This window comes from Alternaria hordeiaustralica, assembly GCF_023758085.1.
Source record: "Alternaria hordeiaustralica strain BMP 2776 chromosome Unknown scaffold_1, whole genome shotgun sequence".
In the NCBI taxonomy this organism is placed as follows: Eukaryota; Fungi; Ascomycota; class Dothideomycetes; order Pleosporales; family Pleosporaceae; genus Alternaria; species Alternaria hordeiaustralica.
In genome coordinates, this window is record NW_026056773.1 from 2173832 (window position 1) to 2193903 (window position 20072).

General features: G+C 53.6%; 7 protein-coding genes and 2 non-coding genes across 9 annotated transcripts; 3 read left to right on the forward strand and 6 right to left on the reverse strand.

Moving 5' to 3' along the window:
- Nucleotides 1–272: 272 nt before the first annotated feature.
- J4E84_000671 (uncharacterized protein) lies at nucleotides 273–1367 on the reverse strand (the record flags this gene model as incomplete). The annotated part of the gene is made up of 1 exon (XM_049383309.1): nucleotides 273–1367. One exon carries the CDS (start codon nucleotides 1365–1367, stop codon nucleotides 273–275), a length of 1095 nt encoding a protein of 364 aa, XP_049248827.1.
- Nucleotides 1368–1658: 291 nt separating this feature from the next.
- J4E84_000672 (uncharacterized protein) lies at nucleotides 1659–3343 on the forward strand (the record flags this gene model as incomplete). The annotated part of the gene is made up of 2 exons (XM_049383310.1): nucleotides 1659–2145; nucleotides 2205–3343. 2 exons carry the CDS (start codon nucleotides 1659–1661, stop codon nucleotides 3341–3343), a joined length of 1626 nt encoding a protein of 541 aa, XP_049248828.1.
- Nucleotides 3344–4964: 1621 nt separating this feature from the next.
- Nucleotides 4965–6357, forward strand: J4E84_000673 (uncharacterized protein; the record flags this gene model as incomplete). Its single annotated transcript, XM_049383311.1, has 4 exons — nucleotides 4965–5236; nucleotides 5289–5390; nucleotides 5440–6135; nucleotides 6192–6357. The coding sequence occupies 4 exons, from the start codon at nucleotides 4965–4967 to the stop codon at nucleotides 6355–6357; spliced, it is 1236 nt and encodes a 411-aa protein (XP_049248829.1).
- Nucleotides 6358–7032: 675 nt separating this feature from the next.
- J4E84_000674 (uncharacterized protein) lies at nucleotides 7033–7931 on the forward strand (the record flags this gene model as incomplete). Its single annotated transcript, XM_049383312.1, has 2 exons — nucleotides 7033–7326; nucleotides 7380–7931. 2 exons carry the CDS (start codon nucleotides 7033–7035, stop codon nucleotides 7929–7931), a joined length of 846 nt encoding a protein of 281 aa, XP_049248830.1.
- Nucleotides 7932–9167: 1236 nt separating this feature from the next.
- Nucleotides 9168–9771, reverse strand: RPS25 (40S ribosomal protein S25; the record flags this gene model as incomplete). The annotated part of the gene is made up of 4 exons (XM_049383313.1): nucleotides 9168–9193; nucleotides 9286–9495; nucleotides 9652–9706; nucleotides 9769–9771. The coding sequence occupies 4 exons, from the start codon at nucleotides 9769–9771 to the stop codon at nucleotides 9168–9170; spliced, it is 294 nt and encodes a 97-aa protein (XP_049248831.1).
- Nucleotides 9772–11195: 1424 nt separating this feature from the next.
- Nucleotides 11196–13533, reverse strand: J4E84_000676 (uncharacterized protein; the record flags this gene model as incomplete). The annotated part of the gene is made up of 4 exons (XM_049383314.1): nucleotides 11196–11243; nucleotides 11298–11647; nucleotides 11696–12530; nucleotides 12580–13533. 4 exons carry the CDS (start codon nucleotides 13531–13533, stop codon nucleotides 11196–11198), a joined length of 2187 nt encoding a protein of 728 aa, XP_049248832.1.
- Nucleotides 13534–17470: 3937 nt separating this feature from the next.
- Nucleotides 17471–17606, reverse strand: J4E84_000677. Its single transcript has one exon. It is a non-coding gene; the product is annotated as a tRNA-Arg (tRNA).
- Nucleotides 17607–17880: 274 nt separating this feature from the next.
- J4E84_000678 lies at nucleotides 17881–17968 on the reverse strand. The gene has a single exon. It is a non-coding gene; the product is annotated as a tRNA-Gly (tRNA).
- A 674-nt stretch (nucleotides 17969–18642) lies between these two features.
- J4E84_000679 (uncharacterized protein) lies at nucleotides 18643–19722 on the reverse strand (the record flags this gene model as incomplete). Its single annotated transcript, XM_049383315.1, has 2 exons — nucleotides 18643–18769; nucleotides 18830–19722. 2 exons carry the CDS (start codon nucleotides 19720–19722, stop codon nucleotides 18643–18645), a joined length of 1020 nt encoding a protein of 339 aa, XP_049248833.1.
- Between the last annotated feature and the right edge of the window lie 350 nt (nucleotides 19723–20072).

Consider the following 20072-nt stretch of genomic DNA (forward strand, 5'->3'; position numbering starts at 1 on the left):
GTATAATTCGGGGTCTGCTCCATGTCACTCATTTGTCTCTCTTCCAATGATCGTAGCTCCAAGCCAGTTCATTGTGATTTCGCTCCTTGCTCACAATTCGTTGCTTTTTATACTCTTCTACTCGATCGTCATATGCATAGCTCTAAATGATATAGACCTACACGTGATGAATATGCAGAAGCGCACGCATCAACCAGTGCTTGTCGCTTTGAGCAATAATTGGGTATCTTTAAAAACATCCACGACTCTCCAGTACATCTTTAGCACACGGCTCACCCCATCGTAGGAGCAGCTGCTGCAGCCTTGATCTTCAGATTCCTCCTCTCTTCTTCTCTCCGCGCTTCCACACCAGCCAAAAACTCCATACGACCCAGATAGGCTTCCTTGGTCTTTCCATGTGTATCCAATTCCTCTGCGATGCCCTCTTTGTCCACGAAGCCTGTCCAGTCCATGCGCGATTTGTCCACGACATTGAGCTTCTGCGCCTTCTCGACCTTCTTCGCGACCGATATGTCTGTTTCTGGCGGAATTTCCTGCTCGCGTTGTAGATCGGCAGCGGCGGTACGGGGCCAGGAAAGTTGGTGTTCGGGTGCGAGGGCGCGGACGTAGCCTGTAGGGTTGGGGTCGAATCGGGATGGACGGCGGAGGGGGCGACGGATCTTGGGTCCACTAGACTCGGAGGGATCTTTGGGGGACTCTGTTGTGGGTATTGTCGCTGCGGACGCATCGAGTGTCGTCCACCCATCTTTGAGGTATTTGTCGAGCTGCGAGCGTGGAACTTGCTTCTCCTTGGTCGTGTCCTGCCCAGCGAAGGTGAAGACTTTCTTGATCGTGAGCTGTTCTTCCTCTTCCGCTGATACTGGGATGTTGGCTACGGGTACGTGATTTTGTTGTGCAGCTGATTCATGTGATGCTGTGGAATCCAAAGGCTTCAGAGGCGCTGCTGTCATTTGGGCCCATAGCGCATCGACATCTACAGTTGCGCCCTCGGTCCTTGCAAGCGGTCTCCGTTCTTTTCCCTCAATCCTCCGTTGCGCCCGTGTTTTGACAAGTCCACCCTCCCCGCCTTCATCATCTGATATGATCAGCTCGTCTGCATCATCGTTGCCGCCTTTCTTCCCCTTCTTCTTCGCTCGCTTCTTCCGCGCAGCTTGTATTGTCACTTCGTCTCCAGAATCAAGGTCTTCATCGGCAGGTGCTTTCCGCTTGCCCTTGCGCTGTGTGGGTTCTATCGTGACATGGTCTTCGTCTTCGGAACTGGATGCCTCTTCGGGAGGCGCGGCTTCGGGGTTGAAGTCCTCATCGGACGACTCGTGGTACTTCTCGTCGACGTTCTCGAGGTCTTCGTCGCCATAAGTGTGTGGCATGGTAAAGTGGGTATTGAGTCGGAGGCCTGGGATCGCGTCGCGCAAGCCAAAACGAAGATGCGCCAGATCGACGGCCAGGGCCAATGGGGTCTAGCGTGGCGCAAGGGCGCACTCCAGACATCTGGAAGTTCATACGTCAGTGACGTGGGCGGGGAGGCAGGCGCGTTCCAGATCAAAACAAGCGAGGCATGCCTCCAGCTGGGCTGGCTTGCTTCTGTCTCCTAACCTCACCGTTGCTGTCGCGTAATGCGCATTTGACTCTATCACTGATCGCATCACCCAGTCAACATCATGGCGCCAGTCGATACAGTCGCATCTACGCGGAGTAACTCACTCCCCATCGCCATCTTCGGGGGCCAAGTGCTCCTCGTTACAGTACTCACAGCTCGTGTACTTCTCACTACTCGACGCGCCGCCAAATCTCAGCCACCATCAACGCGCACGCGCTCACAAGACTCGGCTCGCCGCCGCCATGCCGTCACCTTCTCCATCATTGCGCTTCTCTCACTACTCTCCGTCGGCAGCTTTGCCTTCCTCTGGCGCGCTATCTCCTACGTGCGATGGGCTGGAGAGAATACACATGACATTCCAGGTAGTCTCTGGAGTGGCTGGTATGGCACTGGCGAGGAAGGGAGATGGTATCTAGCCGACTGGATCGCGGACATCGATCTCGTGCGCGAGTTTGACAAAGTTGGAATAATGAAACCGGAGGGGTTTCTGTATACTAGCCAGTATTTCGTTGGACTGATCGCAAGCTCCATATTCATGGGCGCTGAAGGTATGTGCAATGCGATCGACGCAGGTTCTCCAAGTCCCTCACTGACTGGTCATCTTTAGGCCGCAGGCGCAATCTTTCCAACACAACCATTGCGTCGTTCGTACTACTGAGCTCTATTGGAAGCTTAGGGTACTCTTTGAGCTTGTTCTTCATCACCATCTTGTATACGCCTTTGACCATACACCACGATGATACCCCGTTACACGACGCGCTGTTCACACCATATGCTTTCGTATACGACACTGGCATCGTTGCGTCGCTCATTACTCTGAATCTCTTTCCACAACTAGTCTCCGAGTTCGGCGACAAGAGCATGATGCGACTCGGATACCTGGCCATGCCACTTGCCTTTGCATTTGCGCCACAGTTGGTTCCCTACGCACTGGGTCATCAGCATACGTCTAAAGCAGCGGCTCATAGATCATACGTCAAAGTCTTCCACGCGCTATCAATTGCCTCTATCCTCGTATACTGGCGTGTGTGGACTACTCTGGTGTACGTCAACAGACCTGCCCAGCGCTCCCACGTTTGGGATCTCTTCGCGAATTCTATTGCTAAGAGCGATTCGGCGAATGCAAACAGGCTTCTCGCAAGTATCAGCAACGCGGGCCAAGCTCTCAAGCACATCAGCATGCACCCGGCTATCAGTGTCACCAGCCTCGACGTCCTCTTTGCTGCCATCAGCTTGCTGACGTGGACTTTCACGCGCGATCTAGATGTGCATGCGATCCTAGAAAGCAGCATACTTTCTTTTCTCGTTCCCACCCATGAGAAACACGTCACATTCAAGCAAGACCTGGCAAGAGTGACGGAGCATGCGAGCGAGCCCTCGTCCCCAATAGAGCCTCTTACGCCGAGGAAGCCTGGGCGCCCGGCAAAGAAGGCTGACGTAAATGGTACATCCACTTCCGCAGCCACGAGTGCGTCTCTCAGACGCAGCACACGAGGGAAAGCGCGCACTTCAGATGTGGATTCTGACGCAGGCTCATTTGCTGGTGACCCTGATGCTACATACCAACCAACAGAGCAGACCAAGCGCGCTATACAGGGAATGGAGTCAGACGGCTCCGCGCCTGAGGGCGATCTAGTTCACGCGGGAGAGTCGACTGCACTAGCTATGTTTCTTGTCTTCTTCGGTGGACTGGGTCAATTAGCTGCGGGTACGCTGGGTGCCGAGGTGACAGGACCGCGAGACTGAGGCGGTTGAGTGTATTGTACTTCAGATCGCCCGAGTAACGAACGGGAATTATTTTCTTATTGGAAACCTGAAGAGTACGCAATCTATGAGCTGTTTAGGGTAGGCGTACAGGGCCTTTGGTGTACGGGAACAAGGATGGATGGGAATAGCGGCTTTGGCTTTTGATTTTGGATACCCCGGGTGCGCCGGAGCGTCGGGTGGTTTTGATATTGCTTTTTTGGAATACAGTGTTTGCAGGGATATAATGTACATTTTGTGCGAAGTCATCAAGTTGACGAGCAGAGTGACGATAACGCGCATGTTGACATGTCCTACTGACTGGACTCCTACACGTGTGCGACGTCCATCTGACAGTAAAGGGGCACACAGCGCTGTATCAATGACGTTCGGAAATAGTCTCTGCTACGCTGTGTAACCTTGCTGCCGCGGATAACAAATCCTTGTCCCCCATGCGGCGTTGATATCGTCAGCTTGACTCAGGTAAGGTTGGGCTGACGGAGGTTGACTTCGGCACAACACTAATCGGGTAACTGTCCCAAGCCACAAAATACCAAGGCGTTCGCTCTTCATCGAAGTTGGGCTGGTGTTGGAGAGCTGGGACGAGGACAGAATGGTGGTGCCTGAAGATCTTCCCTTGTTACCGTAAGCGAACGTGGCCTGCACGCGACCAACCGCCTCCTCACAATGACACTCTCCGTCTTCTACGACGGTTCCAGATGCTTCAGCGTCGTGCCACTGCGGCTATTTATCAGCAGCACTGACTTGTCTCCGACCCGGCCTCGAAACGTGTTACAGTGACGCTCTGGTGCCCGACGACTGGGCGCGCGCGGAGAGCCATCCTTGCCGACCCGGCTTCTTCGGCTGCTGGCTGCCAACAGAGAGTGGCTGCGAGAAGTGAAATTGCAGGGCGGGCATCCTGTCAGAGGGCAATCCAAGCATTCCTGGAAGAGTTGTAGTACTCCCGAGCGTTTGGCTGAAGGCGTGATTCGGGTTGGGCGTCGGCTCATCAGCAAGGACAGCGGTTCTGGGGCAGTGGCAGGCTCGGGCCTAAAGACCATCACCACCGTGCGCAACGCAAAGACGCTACACTACCACTGAACAACCATGGAGGTAAGCCCAGATTCCTTCTTTTACTCCTTTGCTTTCCCCACGTGTATCGTCGTCTTCCCTATCTAGCTAGATTACTGGCAAAGCCCCGGCGGTTGCGTCGCGACTTCCTCAGCCCTATGTACGTCTGCACCATGGCCTGAGCTCCCTGGGTGCCTTCCGCTCGGTGTCGACTGCCTTGCGCGCATCACCGACTGTTGTTGTAGAACATCACGGGGGCTCCTGATTGACTCGTCGCTTCTCTGCCACCTCTCCTTTGCATGTACCGCCCGTCCTCGTGGCCTCTCCCTGCTGGTCTCGTACCACACGTTGTCGCAGCGTGCCTGTCACTTCCCCACGAGAGTAGCACGCTTCACTGCGCAGATGCCTGCCAGCTGAAGGGCGATAGGAAGGGCCGGCTCTCTGTTTTCTGTCTTTTCTCGGCGCGGCGCTTTCTTCACCCACGATACCCAATTTTCTCTTAGTTCTGCGACTTCTGCTCTTAGCGATATACCCTGTACCACTAAGCACCACCATGGAGAGCCGCTTTCTTTCACACCGCCCTTCAGCAACCTTCGATGCTGCTCGCGACATTGTTCGAGACGATGGCGCTGAGGAGAGGCGGACATCCGCTAGCTCATCTTTACTCAGACCAAGTGCTCAATTGACCATGGACCGTTTTCTGCAGGATCTATCAAACGCAGAGCAGCCACCTGTTGACTTTGCGCCGCAGTATCACACTGGTCGCGTCCCCAATAGCAAGGCGGGAGATGGCAAGCCGCGGTTGCTGCTCATGGGCCAGAGAAGGTGAGATCCGTCAAGGTCAGCGTGTTGAGCGCGCTAACAAATCCATCTGCAGGAGCGGCAAGTCTTCGATATCAAGTGTCGTCTTTCACAAGCTGCCGCCAAGTGAGACGCTGTACCTCGAAACGACGTACAGGATAAAGAAAGAGTCCATGCAGTACGTTAATCACCAAGTGTACGCATACATGGCTGACTAATAACGCTAGCTCGTTCATGGACTTTCAAGTCTGGGATCTGCCAGGTCATCTGGACTACTTCGATCCAGCTTTCGATACCGACAACATCTTCGAGGAGATTGGAGCTCTGATATGGGTTATCGATGCCCAAGATGAGTATCTCGATGCAATTGCGCGACTGAACATGACCATCCTCAACCTTCAGCAATCATACCCCAACATCAACGTGGAAGTCTTCGTGCACAAGGTCGACGGTCTTTCAGATGACTTCCGCGGTGACACTTTCCGCGACATCATTCAGCGCGTGCAAGACGAACTATCGGATCACGGCTATGAGCAGGCGCCCATATCTTTCTACCAGACTTCCATCTACGACCATTCCATCTTTGAAGCCTTTAGCAAGGTGATCCAGAAGCTCATCCCACAGCTTCCCACCCTCGAAGCGCTGCTCAACAACTTGTGTGGTGCCTGTAACATCGAGAAAGCCTACCTCTTCGACATCATGAGCAAGATCTACATCGCAACAGATACAAGCCCGACCGATATTGGCAGCTATGAGATATGCTCCGACTACATTGATGTAGTCATCGATGTTAGTGAGATCTATGGCTGGGATCGACCCGATGAGGGCGAGGATGAGAGTGAGACTGGTAACAACGATGCCGAGAGTCTAATCACCATGGAGAAGAAGAACAGCAGATATCTCTACTTGCGGGAAATTAACAAGTAAGCAGACTACCTGCATGGTTATGGAATCGTGAGTGTACTAACGATGGATACAGGTATCTCGCTCTAGTATGTATCATGGGCCAGGATAATCCAGCGGAAAAGAAAGCCATCATCGACTACAACGTCGGCGTCTTCCAAGCAGGACTCAAAAAGGTCTTCCCCAAGAGCGACAGAGAAGCGCAAGTCGAGATCCGCGATATTCACGACGGCGCTGAATGAGTGATTGGGGTGATGCTCATTAAATGAGGAAAGACCACTGAACGATTTCGTACTCTAAGAAGCGGGAAACGCCACGATCCCTACATCATGCAAATCACACAACTAGTGGAGAGAAGATGGAAGATGGACGTTGTATATACACACACGAAGGGAGGGTTGTATTACTACAAAAGTGAAACATTCGCATGACACCTGCGATATCGTACAGTAGCCAGGTTACAGAAATTTGCATATTGACTCTACGAGTTATGCGATTCCAAGTCTTTCATGCCGATCTCATCCATTGCAAGTTGTCCAAAAGTGATGGTCCAGTAGTAGCGTCTTGGCCAAGATCGCCAATGACATCAATCTGAAAGTGGCCAATCATCGGAACCGAGATTGTGGTACTTCCCGACAGCAGCGCCTCGGAACGCGCAGGCGAAAGCAATCTATTCTCCGCATCGCGCATCCGACGGTTCCTGGCTTGCGGACACGTCTCCGAATACTTTCTTCGGCGGCTAGTTAGGGGTGTGCCTCGGTATCTGAGTGACGTTGACGCGGGAGTACCACACTTTGAGCTGCGTAACTGTTGGATGAACAGGTATGAACGTCTCCGAGCAACTCTCGCTATATGTAGACTGACCACGCAAATAAAGCAGTGCATCTGAACGCATTACCGTCACTACCACCGCCATAATGTCCTCATCACAGCGATACCGCCGTGCTGCGAAAGAGGAGCCCACAGACACGATCACGTCTTCTATTCCTCCGACCTCCTCGGGCGCTCAAGAGAAAGCAGAGCTTAAGAAAGCCGTCAAGGAGCAAGCCGCTGCGACGTCAAATGGCTTATCCGTGCTGGACATACTGCGCATACTAGGCGGCGTCCTCCTATTGAGTTGCGGGCTGAGCTATCTGAGTACAAGTGGAGAAAGCATGACATGGGGATATAATGCATGGTGGACCAGAGCTCGAGAGTGGAAGAGCCTCATGGTAAGTCTCTCTTACACATTCCAACAAGCTCTCGTAGCTAACATGACACGTAGCAAGGAGAACTCACCCTAACCGATGCTGAATTGGCTCTATATGACGGCAGCGACCCCTCAAAACCGATCTACCTCGCTCTAAACGGTACAATTTACGACGTTTCCATTTCGCCTACGACCTACGGACCCGGCGGCTCATACCACTTTTTCGCGGGCAAAGACGCAGCGCGCGCCTTCCTTACGGGTTGTTTCGCCGAAGACACTGTGCCCGATCTACGCGGCGTAGAGGAAATGTTCATACCCGTTGAGCCCGAAGAGAAAGCCGGTCTGACACAGGAAGAAAGAGAAGTGGAAATGGAAAAGGCGCGGAAGAGGAAACCATTGAGCAAGGGGGAACTGAAGAACAGGCGTGCACAGGAACTCAAGAGCGCTAGAAAACAGATGGTTGCCGGTCTGGAGGGCTGGCATATGTTGTTCCGTGGAGACAAGGGTAAGCCGTATAGGCGGGTAGGCTATGTCAAGAGGGAACCTGGATGGCAGGACAGAATGCCTAAGAGGGGCTTGTGCGAGCAGGCCGAAAAGGGCAGGCCGGTTCGGAAATATGAACAATAGGTCGAGCTTCCCTCGGCATACTGTCCTGGCCTTCCAGGCGTATATCCATTGTATATACGCACAAACTTGATGCCCGCGTCCCCAGCCTTCCTACTGTAAATCTTGTCTAATAACTATTCTCACACTCGAATCTTGTCCTTCACTTGCGCGGCAAGTAAATATAGCTATGCTGCAATAAAGTATGTCCTTCTCAACCGACGCAATTTGTGAGGCATCTGATGGGCCCATGTGGCCAATCTATCCTAACAAAATACCAGTATATCCTTGAGTCACACCGTCGCGTGACTTCTTGCAACTTGAGAGATCGAGCCTTCCATACTACAAGCGAAATGATGTGATCCAAAACGCAGAGCAAGCAGGAAGGGATAGCTATACTATACCTACCAGAGGTTCTGACTTCCACAAGCGTATAAGGAACGAACTTGGCATGCCTGACACTTGATGAGATAGAGTTCTAGTTTTCCAACCAGTCCAGATCAAGAGCCCATTCCTCCGCCTCCGTGTACTCTTACTATTATCTAAGATCGGGACGAAATAGGAAGTGTGTAGTAGGAGAACGTGCCGCCTCAGATAGTATACGGGCCTAAATCAAAGAACAGCGGCATGGATTAAATCCATCTTCACAGACCGATGGTACATGTCCGCAAGTTGATCAATACGTGCTCGCGCTCTGACCGGACATATCCTTGTGAGCAGTCATAGCAAGCACGAGGTGTAAGCAAGACAGAGACCTGTCGTCGGTACGTCTCTAGGGGAAAGAGCAGAGTGCTGTGGCAATTTCAAGCTGGAGAGTAAAAGCGGTGGAATTTGCGATTGACATGACGCCAGACATCAGCGCTAGTATGCTTGCAAAAGCCAGAACAAGGGGAGGGGACACGAGGGCTGCAAGTATTGACAAAACCAAGACAAGGACAGTGGTACGAATGAACACTCTGTAGTGTGGACTCAATATTAGCACACGAGCGCTTTCACTAATAGCAAGGTCAAGTTGGGTGGTGGTGTTTCGGAAGTCTTTTCATTCAGTACATAACCGACACCTCCAATGGACCCTAGGTGCTGTACCCGAGCCCGTTCCTCTCATTTCATGTCCGCTATGAAGCATGCATCCCAATGTAGTATGACCCGTTCATTTCATGAAGACGCCGATTGGTAATGGAAAGAGGAATGCCGTTAAAAAGCCGAAAGAGGTATCCGAGATTCGCATTTACGTTCGTTTAATTGTCGGTTGCGTAAGGCTTACTCGGCGGCGCCGACAGCTCGTGCTGCAGTGTGTTAGTGAACGCTCATACGATCTCCAAATATTCCAAGGTTTCGTAACACGTGGATCTTTGGAAATGCATTTGTGGTGACATACTGTAGATGCTGAGCTTGGAGTGTCCGACAACCTTCTTGATCTGACCGTTGGCCTCAAGGTCGTTAAGAGCTTGACGCGCGAGCGAACCGTTGATCTTCAAGCGATCGACGAGAGTGGCAACGGTGATGAGGCGGTAGGACTGGACATCCTTCTGGAGCTTGTCGTTGGTCTGCTTGTCGAGAACGACAGCGTGCTGGGCCTTGTCCTTGACTGCTTATGTGTTAGTGGCAAATCGACTCTGGAGTCATGTTGAAGTGCGCGATGGTGAAACAGGGTTGCGGGAGTATCAATAAGGCTTTCGAGCGTTTCCGACGTGTTCGCGAGGTGTATAATTATGCTGAAGGTGTGCAGTGCTGGATCACGTACCCTTGCCCTTGGACCACTTCTTCTTCTGCTTCTTGCCTCCAGTTGCTGCAGGTGCCTGTCTAACGGTCAGCGCCAACAATCTTCGTTTTCGGAATGTCGACCGCGCATTAGACGTACCATTTTGTCGGTTGTTGTGTGGTTGCTGAGGAGAGACGGTCGAACTCAGGTCAATTTCGACTTGCTCGGGGGCGGAGAAGGTGCGCTTTCTTGGCGCGCTAACCAAGCGAGCTACGTCCCCACGTGATCAATCACTCCACCCACTCCACCGTCCGACCTACTCGAGATAATGTCTAAGGCATGTGACGCAATTCTTATTTGCTACTCAAGTATGTGCGTCAATTCGTATGAATTTGGGTTTCACGTCCACCACGGAACTCCAGACCACAGACACGTGCAGCACCTGGGCGTTGTTCTCCAGAGATACCATTAACAGCGCCACCCAGGCGCCGCACGCTACGATTCCGATCTTTTTAGCGCTTATAGACCGTTGCCAGGAATCATATGTCGCACATTATGAGGAGGGATCACGCGTTCCCTTAGTCGGCGGACATGCTTCCCAAACGATGCTTTCAATGAATTGGAAGACTAGCGCCTGAACCGCCAATGTATGCAACCAATGCGGCGTGATTATAATGATGTGCTTGAACAGGAAGGTGTGGTTTGCTGAACGGCGACAAGATCATGAAGTGGTCTTGACGACCATCAAGGTGTCGGTGGCGGATAGAAGAGGACAATGTCTGTGTGCGAACTTCTGGGGGGCTTCGGAAATTGTTGTCGAAAACTACCAGAATAGACATGGATGCGCGGGGGTCTGACCGTCAATGCAACGCTGCAGGGCATGAGCATACGAGGTTCGGAGAGATGTGTGCACCAAATTTAGCACGCGGTTGGTTGACCGTGATCACGCATTAGTAGAGTGCAGTGTAGATCAATACATGTTCCACACGGACGCGAAGCCCTGCGCCAGCACGCGGACGAAGTGCATAGGGGAAATCCCATTCGATGTCAACATACACCATGGAGCAAAGATGCGCCGAAGATTGTTTTCCAATTACAAGCTAATCAGCACAAGTCACTACCAAGGACTCTTGCGCCAGCCAAGTGCGTCCGACTCGCCTTTTCGCATATTGTATCTCTCCGATGTAGACAACGCAGATACCCCTCAACCATGACTGATACTGACTCAAGGAAAGTAATGAGAGACAAAGACACGTCTGACAGTAAAGGAAATGGACGTCAACATACGACTGAACCACGAATAGAGACGATGAGGGCAAGGAAAAGGTTGGCTTCAACTAGAAAGATCTCCCTCCGTCTTTTTTGCAGTCCGATGCCAACAATTACTTCGCCCGCTGAGCCCACACGCGAGCACGCGTTCTTCCTCTACGTGATTGCAAATGCTCGCTAAGATGGAAGAACAGTCCGTAGTAACCAGAACATGGAACAGAGCTGACAACTGGTAAATGCTGATGGCTCCAATCCGCAAGTGCAACGATGAGAGGTATTCGCCAAGACGCCATGTCCAAATGATGGATGCATAATCATTAGAAGAAATGGGTGTGTGGTTTCGAGAGCTCGTGAACTTCCATCTCCTGTTCGAGTGGTTAGCTTCGCTCCGGTAACGATACTCTAGCTGCAGTACATACCATCTTAAAGGAGTTCAGTTCCTCCTTGATCTGTTGCGCAAGCATCGGTGTAAGCCTATTACACGTTGCGATGTCGCCTCTACGATCGTAGTCCTGTGGTGACCATGCATCGTGGAATTGGATACGTGGGCTAAAACTGATGTTTCGAAGACCTCCGTGAGGTGTGGTAGGAAGACTCCTCGTGCTGCCGTTGGGAATACGCGGTGGTTTGCCGAAGTAGTCATCGTTGCGAGCTTGCCCAACCTCTGTTTTTGGCGTAGCAGGGGAGCTAGATCTTGATGAGCCCACATTTGGGACGGCATCGACGGGCTTCAGAACAGGCGAACCTGAATCTGAGTTTGTACCGGTGCCTGATTTTTCGTCAGTAACTGCATATGAGGAATGCGTAGCACACGTACGTTTTAGGATGCCCTTCTTCATCGAGGAAAGAACCTCGGCACGATCGCGATCGGACCCAACGATGCTCTTCCTTGACATAGCCTCGTTGCCCAACGCAGAGGGGTTTACAATCTCTGCGGACCGTCCGGCGTCAATCGAATTGCGCTCCAATCTAGGATAGCCAGTGCCACCTCCGATCTGCTCGTGAGGGTTTGCGTTGACATTGACCTTTTGTCTCTCAGCCTCGACGGTGACAAGAGACACCTGACCCACGCTGGGTCTAGTGATAGGGCCATCGGCGGCAGGGACTCCAATGACCGACTTTGGCCTGAAGAGGCCCTTGATGGATTTTGTGCCCTTCTTCATCCCATGACCCATCTTGCGGAGCATGACCGATGCAGACGACGCGGCTGACTGTATTGAGAGGTTGTCAGTAGAGCCTATGCCACCCTGTCCTGAGTAGATGCCAGCGCCAATACCTGCCGCCTCTTGCTTTGCGATAATCGCCGCTTGTTCGGCATCCTCGTCGTTCTGGTACTTGTCTTTCCTCAATCTTGCACGCTCTGCCGAGATGTTATTCTCAGCAGAAGCCTTTCGAAGCTCAGCTGCGCTTCCAAAAGAAAAGGCCCTGCGTAGCCGGGACTTCATTCCCTTGTCCTTGTCGTTCACAGCGCTGAGGTGTTGCATCGCTGTGCTAGGTAGTACAGGTGCCTTCGCAGGGCTTGCAGGCTCTGATGGGGAGACCGGGTGCGACAGAGGAGATGGAGCTTGCCGCCTGTTAGGCTCAGGTGCTTTGGAAGGACCGCCTGCTGCTACGGAGGCATAGCTGCGCTGCGTGTTCACCCCAGGGCGAGACTGGATTCCTTGTCAGCTTGCGAAAGTCTGGTGAAGTCACTCTACTCACCTGAGACCTTGAAGAGTTGTTAGAGGAAGCACTGCCTGCACTGCCTTGCCGTTCATGACTGTGACTCGAGTCGGGGCGGCTTCCTGCACGATTCGAATTCGAGGGCGTGGTGGTGGTGGCGCTCGGTGTCGTGCTTGAACCAGCTCCTGAGCTAACCTGCAATGATGCCATGGCGGAGGTAACGTTGTTGTCTCCTTCCAGTCCGTTGAAACTGCGTCTTCTATATCGCTTAGCGGGGTCTATACCGCCTGAGCGAATAACTTGCGTATCATCTGCACTGTTCGCTCGGTTGTGCCCTGGCCTGAATGGCTGTGGGCCGTCATTCTGCGTGGGTCCCATCTGGGAGTTTCCTCCTGATGTAGAGCGTTGCGTCGGGGTAGAGGCACCGGTCGGAATGCTGTTGGACGAGTCTGTCCGTCCAGCGCCTCGCCTGTATCGTCCTGGTGAGGGCTTGGCAGGCGTATCGCCTATTGAAAGCGAGAGATCGGGTATGGAGGTGGACAGCGTGATGGAGGGCGCAGCGGAGTCGTAAGGTTTCTTGGTGTCGCGGTCATCTCTGGCAGCTGTGGGTGGCCCAGCCGACGAGCGGTTGGACGAGCCAGAGGTGGAGACTGTGGAATCGGAGGATGAGGAGGGGTGAGAGGGGTGGCCGAGTCGTGTCTGGTTGGCGTGGCTGGGAGGCTGCTGCAGGGTTTGGGGGGCTGGAGTCGAGGCAGACCTGTTGTCCTGGCGCAGCTGGGGCGTGCTGTTGAAGGCATACGGGGCTATGGGTGCGGCGGTCCCTCTGTATCCAGTGCCTCCCGAGTTTCCATTTTGCTGGTTGCGCGGCATCTGCGAGGCCCGCTGTTGTTGTTGGTTGGGGTGGTTGGGCGTGTTTTTGTAGGCATCGGACGGCGAGTAGGGCATTGTAATGGGTCCTGTCGTCTGGATGACTGATGTGAGTACCTGAGCCATCGGAGGCCTGCGAGGTAGCGCTATCAGGAGCTCGACGGGGGTGGGCGAGGGCTCGTCGGCGGCAGGAAGCGGCGACCGAGACGGGCAAAGGAAGATCTGTGGAGGGCGGGCGCATTAGCAGGGGGCTCTGAGAGTGCGAAGGCTGCGGGTGGTGGAGCGATGGGCATGGTGGCCGCGGTCGCGGACGGGAGGCAGGCGACCAGAGCGTGGCCTTTAGGGACGGGGCATTGGGGGGCAGGCAGGCCTGTGTCGGGGCTCCTGGGGCGGCGACGGGCAGCTGGGGGAGGTGTACCTGCTATGAAACAAAACGGACAAAGTATTAAAACAGAGAATAGAATGTAACGTCGTCAAGCGCTGGGAAGGCTGTCGTGAATCGACGGAGATGGCAGCGTGTACCAAGCCTCCCGAGCAGTTGTTCAAGCCTGCATTGGTCGGTCGTGGAGAGTCGGTCTTCTGCTGCTGACAACGACGTGCGATTCAACAAGCAAGCAGAAAAGGAAATAATAGAGGGAGGGTAAGGTTGGCCGTCGCGGTGAAGAGTTGAGGTTGTCAGGCAAAGGGGCCGCACTAGTCTCTGGAGCACGCACGGACGGGCGCGGCTAGGTCTAGGAGATTCAATAACTTCCTCACGCCAGACAACGAGCACGTTGCCCTGCCTCGCCAGGTGCAGCAGCGTCTTTATGCCAGCCTGCCTGTGCGGCCAACCCGTCGCAGGCGTGTGGGCGACGCTGGATGCCGTGAGCCTCTGCTGGACAGCCTCAGGGCCTCACGGCTCGTGGCCCAGGGCAGCTGCCGCTCGTCGTATTCACGCAAATCTTCATAGCCGATGGCCGCTGAGCTTCATCCGCCCCGACGTTGTGAAGACAGCGTCCGTCACCTCACCTCACCTCGCCAGCTTCACTTTGACCCTGGTCGCGCCCCCGTCATATAGTGCTCGGGCGCAGCCGATATAAGCAACAATATCGCGGCGGCCCATTTGCACCTCTAACCACATGTTGATCCTGCCACATTCCCACCCTGCCGTTCGGAAGCTTCTCGCTGCATGGCAACGGCACACTGCACCAGGCCCGGCCAACGTCACGGCTGCCTGCAAACCCTCCAGCTCCTGTCGCGGCTGGTGCGTCGACGCGTTGCGCTTAGGCCGAGCAGATACGACGCGATCTGGTAAACACTTACGAATTCGCCTCTGCGAGGGTCCCCGACGGCCAATCCGCAGCGCGCGCCCGGCGTCGCGCGACCCACCGCACCTGCGGCTCAGCCGTTTGCAGCAGTTGGTGAGTAGCGGTGGGCTCGTTAGGTCGCTGGCGGGCTGCGATAACGACGCTCCAAAGCCCGCCTTCGCCATGTTGATGCTTCACCGACACGTCTGTACCCCGCTCCTCTGCACGCCAGTCTCCCGTCCCTCTGCCACGCCGTGTCTGCTCCTACTGTGCCTACGTGATGCCACGGCTCTACCAGCACTCCCCACCTCTCCTGCTCCCGGCACTGCATGCATGGCACCATTGCAGAGGGTCCCGGCACCACGTCGGGCCTTCCGCGAGACTCGCGCAGGATCGCATCCCCGTGATGAAATTTGCGGATTGCGATGTTCCCCAAGCCGTGGGGAACGGGACGAGGATGCTCGGCTCAGCGAGATGAGAGCTGTTTGATGTGCATTGTCGAGGCACAACATCATTTCCTCTAATTGCGCAACCGCACTCGAGACACGCCTAGCAGTCCCGTCTCTGCTGTTGTGCAGAAATGGCAGTGGTGCGCGGCGTCGCAGCTCATGGCGTTCGAGGGTGGGTTTTCTCCGTTCCACCATGTCTTTTTGTGCCCCGCTTTTCTCGCCAGGGTGACGCGATCAGCAGAAAGACGCGATCAGTGCGGCTTCTATTTTGAGCAGCACCACCAATCAACGACTCGTGTGGAGAGATCGAGGAAAACCTCCTGCTTCTTCGGGAATCATCTACGCTCACTACCAGCCCTCACCCACACGTCTTCACGTCCTCTTGTGCATCTTTTTTCCTCGCCTTCTTCGGCAGTAAGAGAATCCCGAGACTCGTCCAGACGGAGCATTTGCGCTAGCCTTTAGCACAACGCATATAGAATTGACTCTCGCGGAGCTAACCAGGGTCCCAAATTGGCGGTACTTCATTGTCGTCGCAAGGAACCATCCCTCTCGATCAAGGCTCTATTACTATTCCTATGCTGAGACGCAAATCCAGCTCGCCGATCAAAAGCTGCCTGCTGTATCCTGGACACTGCAGGGAAGGCAATTGCAACCGATCGTTGTGCGTGTCAACACATCACCATGTCTGACTTCTCGACCCGACGGCACCAAGGCTTGGTTGGTTGCCCATGCTCTCGACTGATCCACTGCATCTCTGGGGTATTATCATACCCAGTCCATCCGCCAGTATCCAAGTCCAGATCTCAATCGCCACGATGTCAATGTCGACGCTTCTCCGCGTCCGCGGCAGCTGCGCAACACACTTTCATACCTCAATACACCCCAGCGATTGTAGCCGTTGTGTTTAGTCTCCACGCGTCCATCGACCTAGAGCACTCCCAACGAGTATTCGGGGAGAAATTCTTACCAACAACCAATCAAGCATTTTGGCTCATCTACCCGTCTGGAACCCCACATGCGTCCAATCGCTGTCTAGACCGGCCAAGCACGCACGAGGAAGCTTTTGTGGCTGCTCTGATTAACGTCACACAGGGTAAAGCCCTTTACTAGCAATGTAGTCTGCGCATTTGTTAGCAGAACAGCCAATTGGAACGCGCTTGATGTTTGAACGTCTCGCTTGGATGTTTCTTCCGATCGTCGATTGCCGTCCAGCCGCTGTCTGCGGGATCTCCAATGCCCATGCACAGTGCGCCATGGAACTGGATCTGCTGTCCTGTTGTCGGTGTAGTAGCTGTGCAGCTCGGTGCACACGACCTCTTGGGACGATGAACACACACCACAGCACACAGGCATGTTCCATCCTTGCAAGCAACCCACGCGAAGAGTGCTCAGCACGAAAGCTCTGATGTAGTAGCGTTCGCGGCTGTGTGGATTTGCTGGTCAACCGCCAAGGACGGGAGGCAGCGCTGATGTTGCTGTATTCTGACCGCTTCAAACAGCTTTGTTAGGTCTGGGGCGCCTCTCGCATAGTCGTTCTGTCGGGGTCCAGGGATGCATTACATCTTGGCCTATGTGTGGCTGGAAGATCCATGCTTGTCCATTGGAAAGATGACTGATTGCTAGGGAACTTGGCACGATGGCGGGAAAGGACTTCTGCTCACCATCTGTCTACTCTAGCAAATGCTGTATACTCCACAGCCCTTGGAAAGCGCAGGACTCAAAACTCCGCGCTGATCCCAACCCCGTCAGCGTCGAATCTCACTTTCTTCACTGATCGCCCATCTGACATCATTGCGAAGACACGTCAGCCTCCGTGTCGTTGAGGAGCCAACCCACATGCACCGTTGAGTCGCATCCACTCTTTGGTCACCGCGTTTCAGATTCAAGGTTATCGGATCGACAAGAACGGGTATCATAATTTCCCGAACCCTGATTTACCCAAGATGACGCAAGGATCTTCCGCTGCAGACCCGGCAGGTTTGTTTATGTGCGTCAAGTTGCTTGTCTTAATTGCCTTGACAGCAACGCGACCAGGTCGCTGGGTTGGAAAGATGTATCTGAAACGTGACGATCGATGGCTGCACGTATATCATCCCGCGTTCTGCCACCGGGAGGATGGAGATATCAACAGCCTGCTTGGCATTATAACGAGCGCGTGTGGAACGTCTAACTGCTTGCCGTGACTCGTGTTCAGTACCCGAAGCGACAAGGTAGAGTCGATGGTGGAGATTGCAAAAAGAACGGCCACAACAAAACATGCAACTCCAGACAGAGCATCAGCATGTTTAAGGAGCGTCTCGATTGAAGGAAAAAGCAAAAAGTAAGCGAAGCCCATGGGGATCGAACCCACAACCTGTTATCTGTTAGAGTCTGGTGGGTGTCTCGAGGCGCGGTGAACCATACCTTTGGTGTTTGATGTTTTCAGCCGAAAACCAACGCGCTACCATTGCGCCAAGGCTCCTCTTTAGGAAGTATAGAAGACTGTCGCGAAATCTGCCCTATATAACTACGCTCAGAACTGTGCGTCCTTGCCGTGCGAGCTTCCAGCCAGACTAGAGGGCAAAAATGCGGACTCCAAGTGACGAGTTCCTGCATTCTACCCCGCTGTTAGCCAGGCGCTTAAAGCATCCGGCGTTGGCGGCACCCCACTGGCACGTGACCCCGCGCAGGTCTGCAAAAAGACATGTTCCTCCCTAGGACCACCACCACAACGACGCGCAGGATGGCAAAAGGAATGCATCGGCCGGGAATCGAACCCGGGGCTAGCCGAAACTGTGCTGTGAGACATGGCAACGGCTAATTTTACCACTAAACCACCGATGCGGATTGGAGGTGTTGTTGATGGAGAATTGAGCAGACGGTGGTACTATACTCCCGGCATCACCACGCGAAGAAGAAGCATTGGGGGATAAGATGTGAGAGCTGGAGCATTTTGAGTTGATTCGGGTCGTTCAGGGGTAGTGAAGGATTTGCCTGGGCTGTGGGTCTGGAACGCCATGGACTTGTACCACTGAGCTACCCCTCTATCGATAGTAGCGTTGCAAATTCTTAGACGTCTTGACCTGACTACAAGGCTCGGAAGCAGACATGATTGTTTGATTGCGTTGCCGCGGCTAGGTTCGGTGACAGATATTGAACATTCGCAAAATCTACACTCGAGCAACTACAATGGGATACAACGGCAGCGTGGAGCCTTCCTCTAATTCAGGTGCCTCACCCTCACAGAGACTATGTGTACCATTCTTCGAAAGATACCGAATCATCAACTTGGCAAGGTGACAGCATCAATCATCAGATTCTGGCCTTACAGCAGCCCTCAGGTTTCAGCGCTGTACCTCTAATTCTCTTCTAATGCCACTCAATACCTTCCTCGATTACGCAGAGAGAACTATGAAGTTAGCATGAGGACTCTACGTAGGAATTACAACCCCTTCGCCATTACATTCACTCCCTCGATCGTTCGGGACCGTTCTTAGCTCGACTCCAATCACGTAAACTCATTCATCCTTCGAGAAAAAGCCAACATCTCCGCTCTTCTGTCCCATCTCCACGAGCCTCTCTCTCATCTTCTTCGCCCTTTCTGCCATGTCAGGTTCAAATCCCTCGAAATCGTATTCCTTGGCCCTGAACGTAGGTGTAAGAAGTCAGTGTATGTCTCACGCGCAGTTCGTATGGGATACTTACCAATCACCGACACCGTGCTGCAACACATTCCTCGCTCGCTCGCTCCCCGCATGTGTCGTTCCTATACTTCCATGCAACGTCATCCTTTCTTTCGAACTGTCGTACACGCCGCGATGTAGGATGTTGTTATTGTAGAAGGCCACCTCGCCTGCCTTGAGTTGCACAGTAATCTGGTCGGGCATGTGTACTTCGTACGGGTCCGCATTTCGTTCCGTCTCAGTGCGTGCGCGTTTATGCGATCCAGGCACAAGTACAAGGCTGCTGTCGTCGTACAGTGCAAGGTTCCACTGTGCGTGATGCCCTGGCTTCTTCAATCGCTCGAGCTCTTCTTCAGGCGTTGCGGTAGCTGCGACATCATCTCTATGCCAGCGCAGACTGAAGTCCTCGTCTGGTCGAACCAGCATGTTGTATAATTCCATGGTCAAATCGTCCTCGCCACACCCAATTAGTGCTGCGACGTACTTCAGAAGCTCGCTGTCAAAGTACGATCTTGCGAATGTGAGATGATCGGGATTTGACGGGTGGAGCAGATGCTGCACGCCCCAGATGCCTTTCGAGGGATCTTGTGGCCATGGTGGGAACTGCTTCGGCAATGTACGTATATATGGCCATTTCCCAGATCGTGCCGCTTCTGTCATGCTGGAGGCAGCAGCGCCCAGGGCGTCGAGATCAAAAGACGGGAAGAGCGAAGCCGATAAGACCACGAAGCCATCGCGATCGAGAGCTTCGCGAGCTGCTTTGTACGGGTCGGCGCTCGATGAGGTGATGTTGTTTGAGTCCGGAGGCCCATTTGATGCTGGCTTAGCGGCTGGTTGCGCTATCGGTAGCTGCACCCTGGCCCTTGCACTTCCTTTCGGGCCTCCCTTATCGGGCTGGTGTTCGAACTTCCGCATCTTCTCTGCACCTGGGAGAAAGTGTGATAGAAAGAAAGCGATGAGAGCTACGTGCTTTTGTACGTTCCAACGCGCATTTCGATGTCGATGTGCTACCCCGCTAGTGCTGTTAGCCCCGCAATGAGGCCCATTTGGGCATGCCGTAATACGGACTCAAGCCGAGTTGTATACCCAGCTCTAATATCTCTACTACGAGTTTCTCGAATTAGGAGGTGATGAAGTCATGAGGTTATACCAGCGAAGACCCAGGAAGAAAGACATGCCCAGACATGGTAGACGCGTTCAAGAGTGGGCGAGTCTCTTCACTTATCAACAGCAATGGATACTGGAGTTGTGGTCTGGATAGTTAT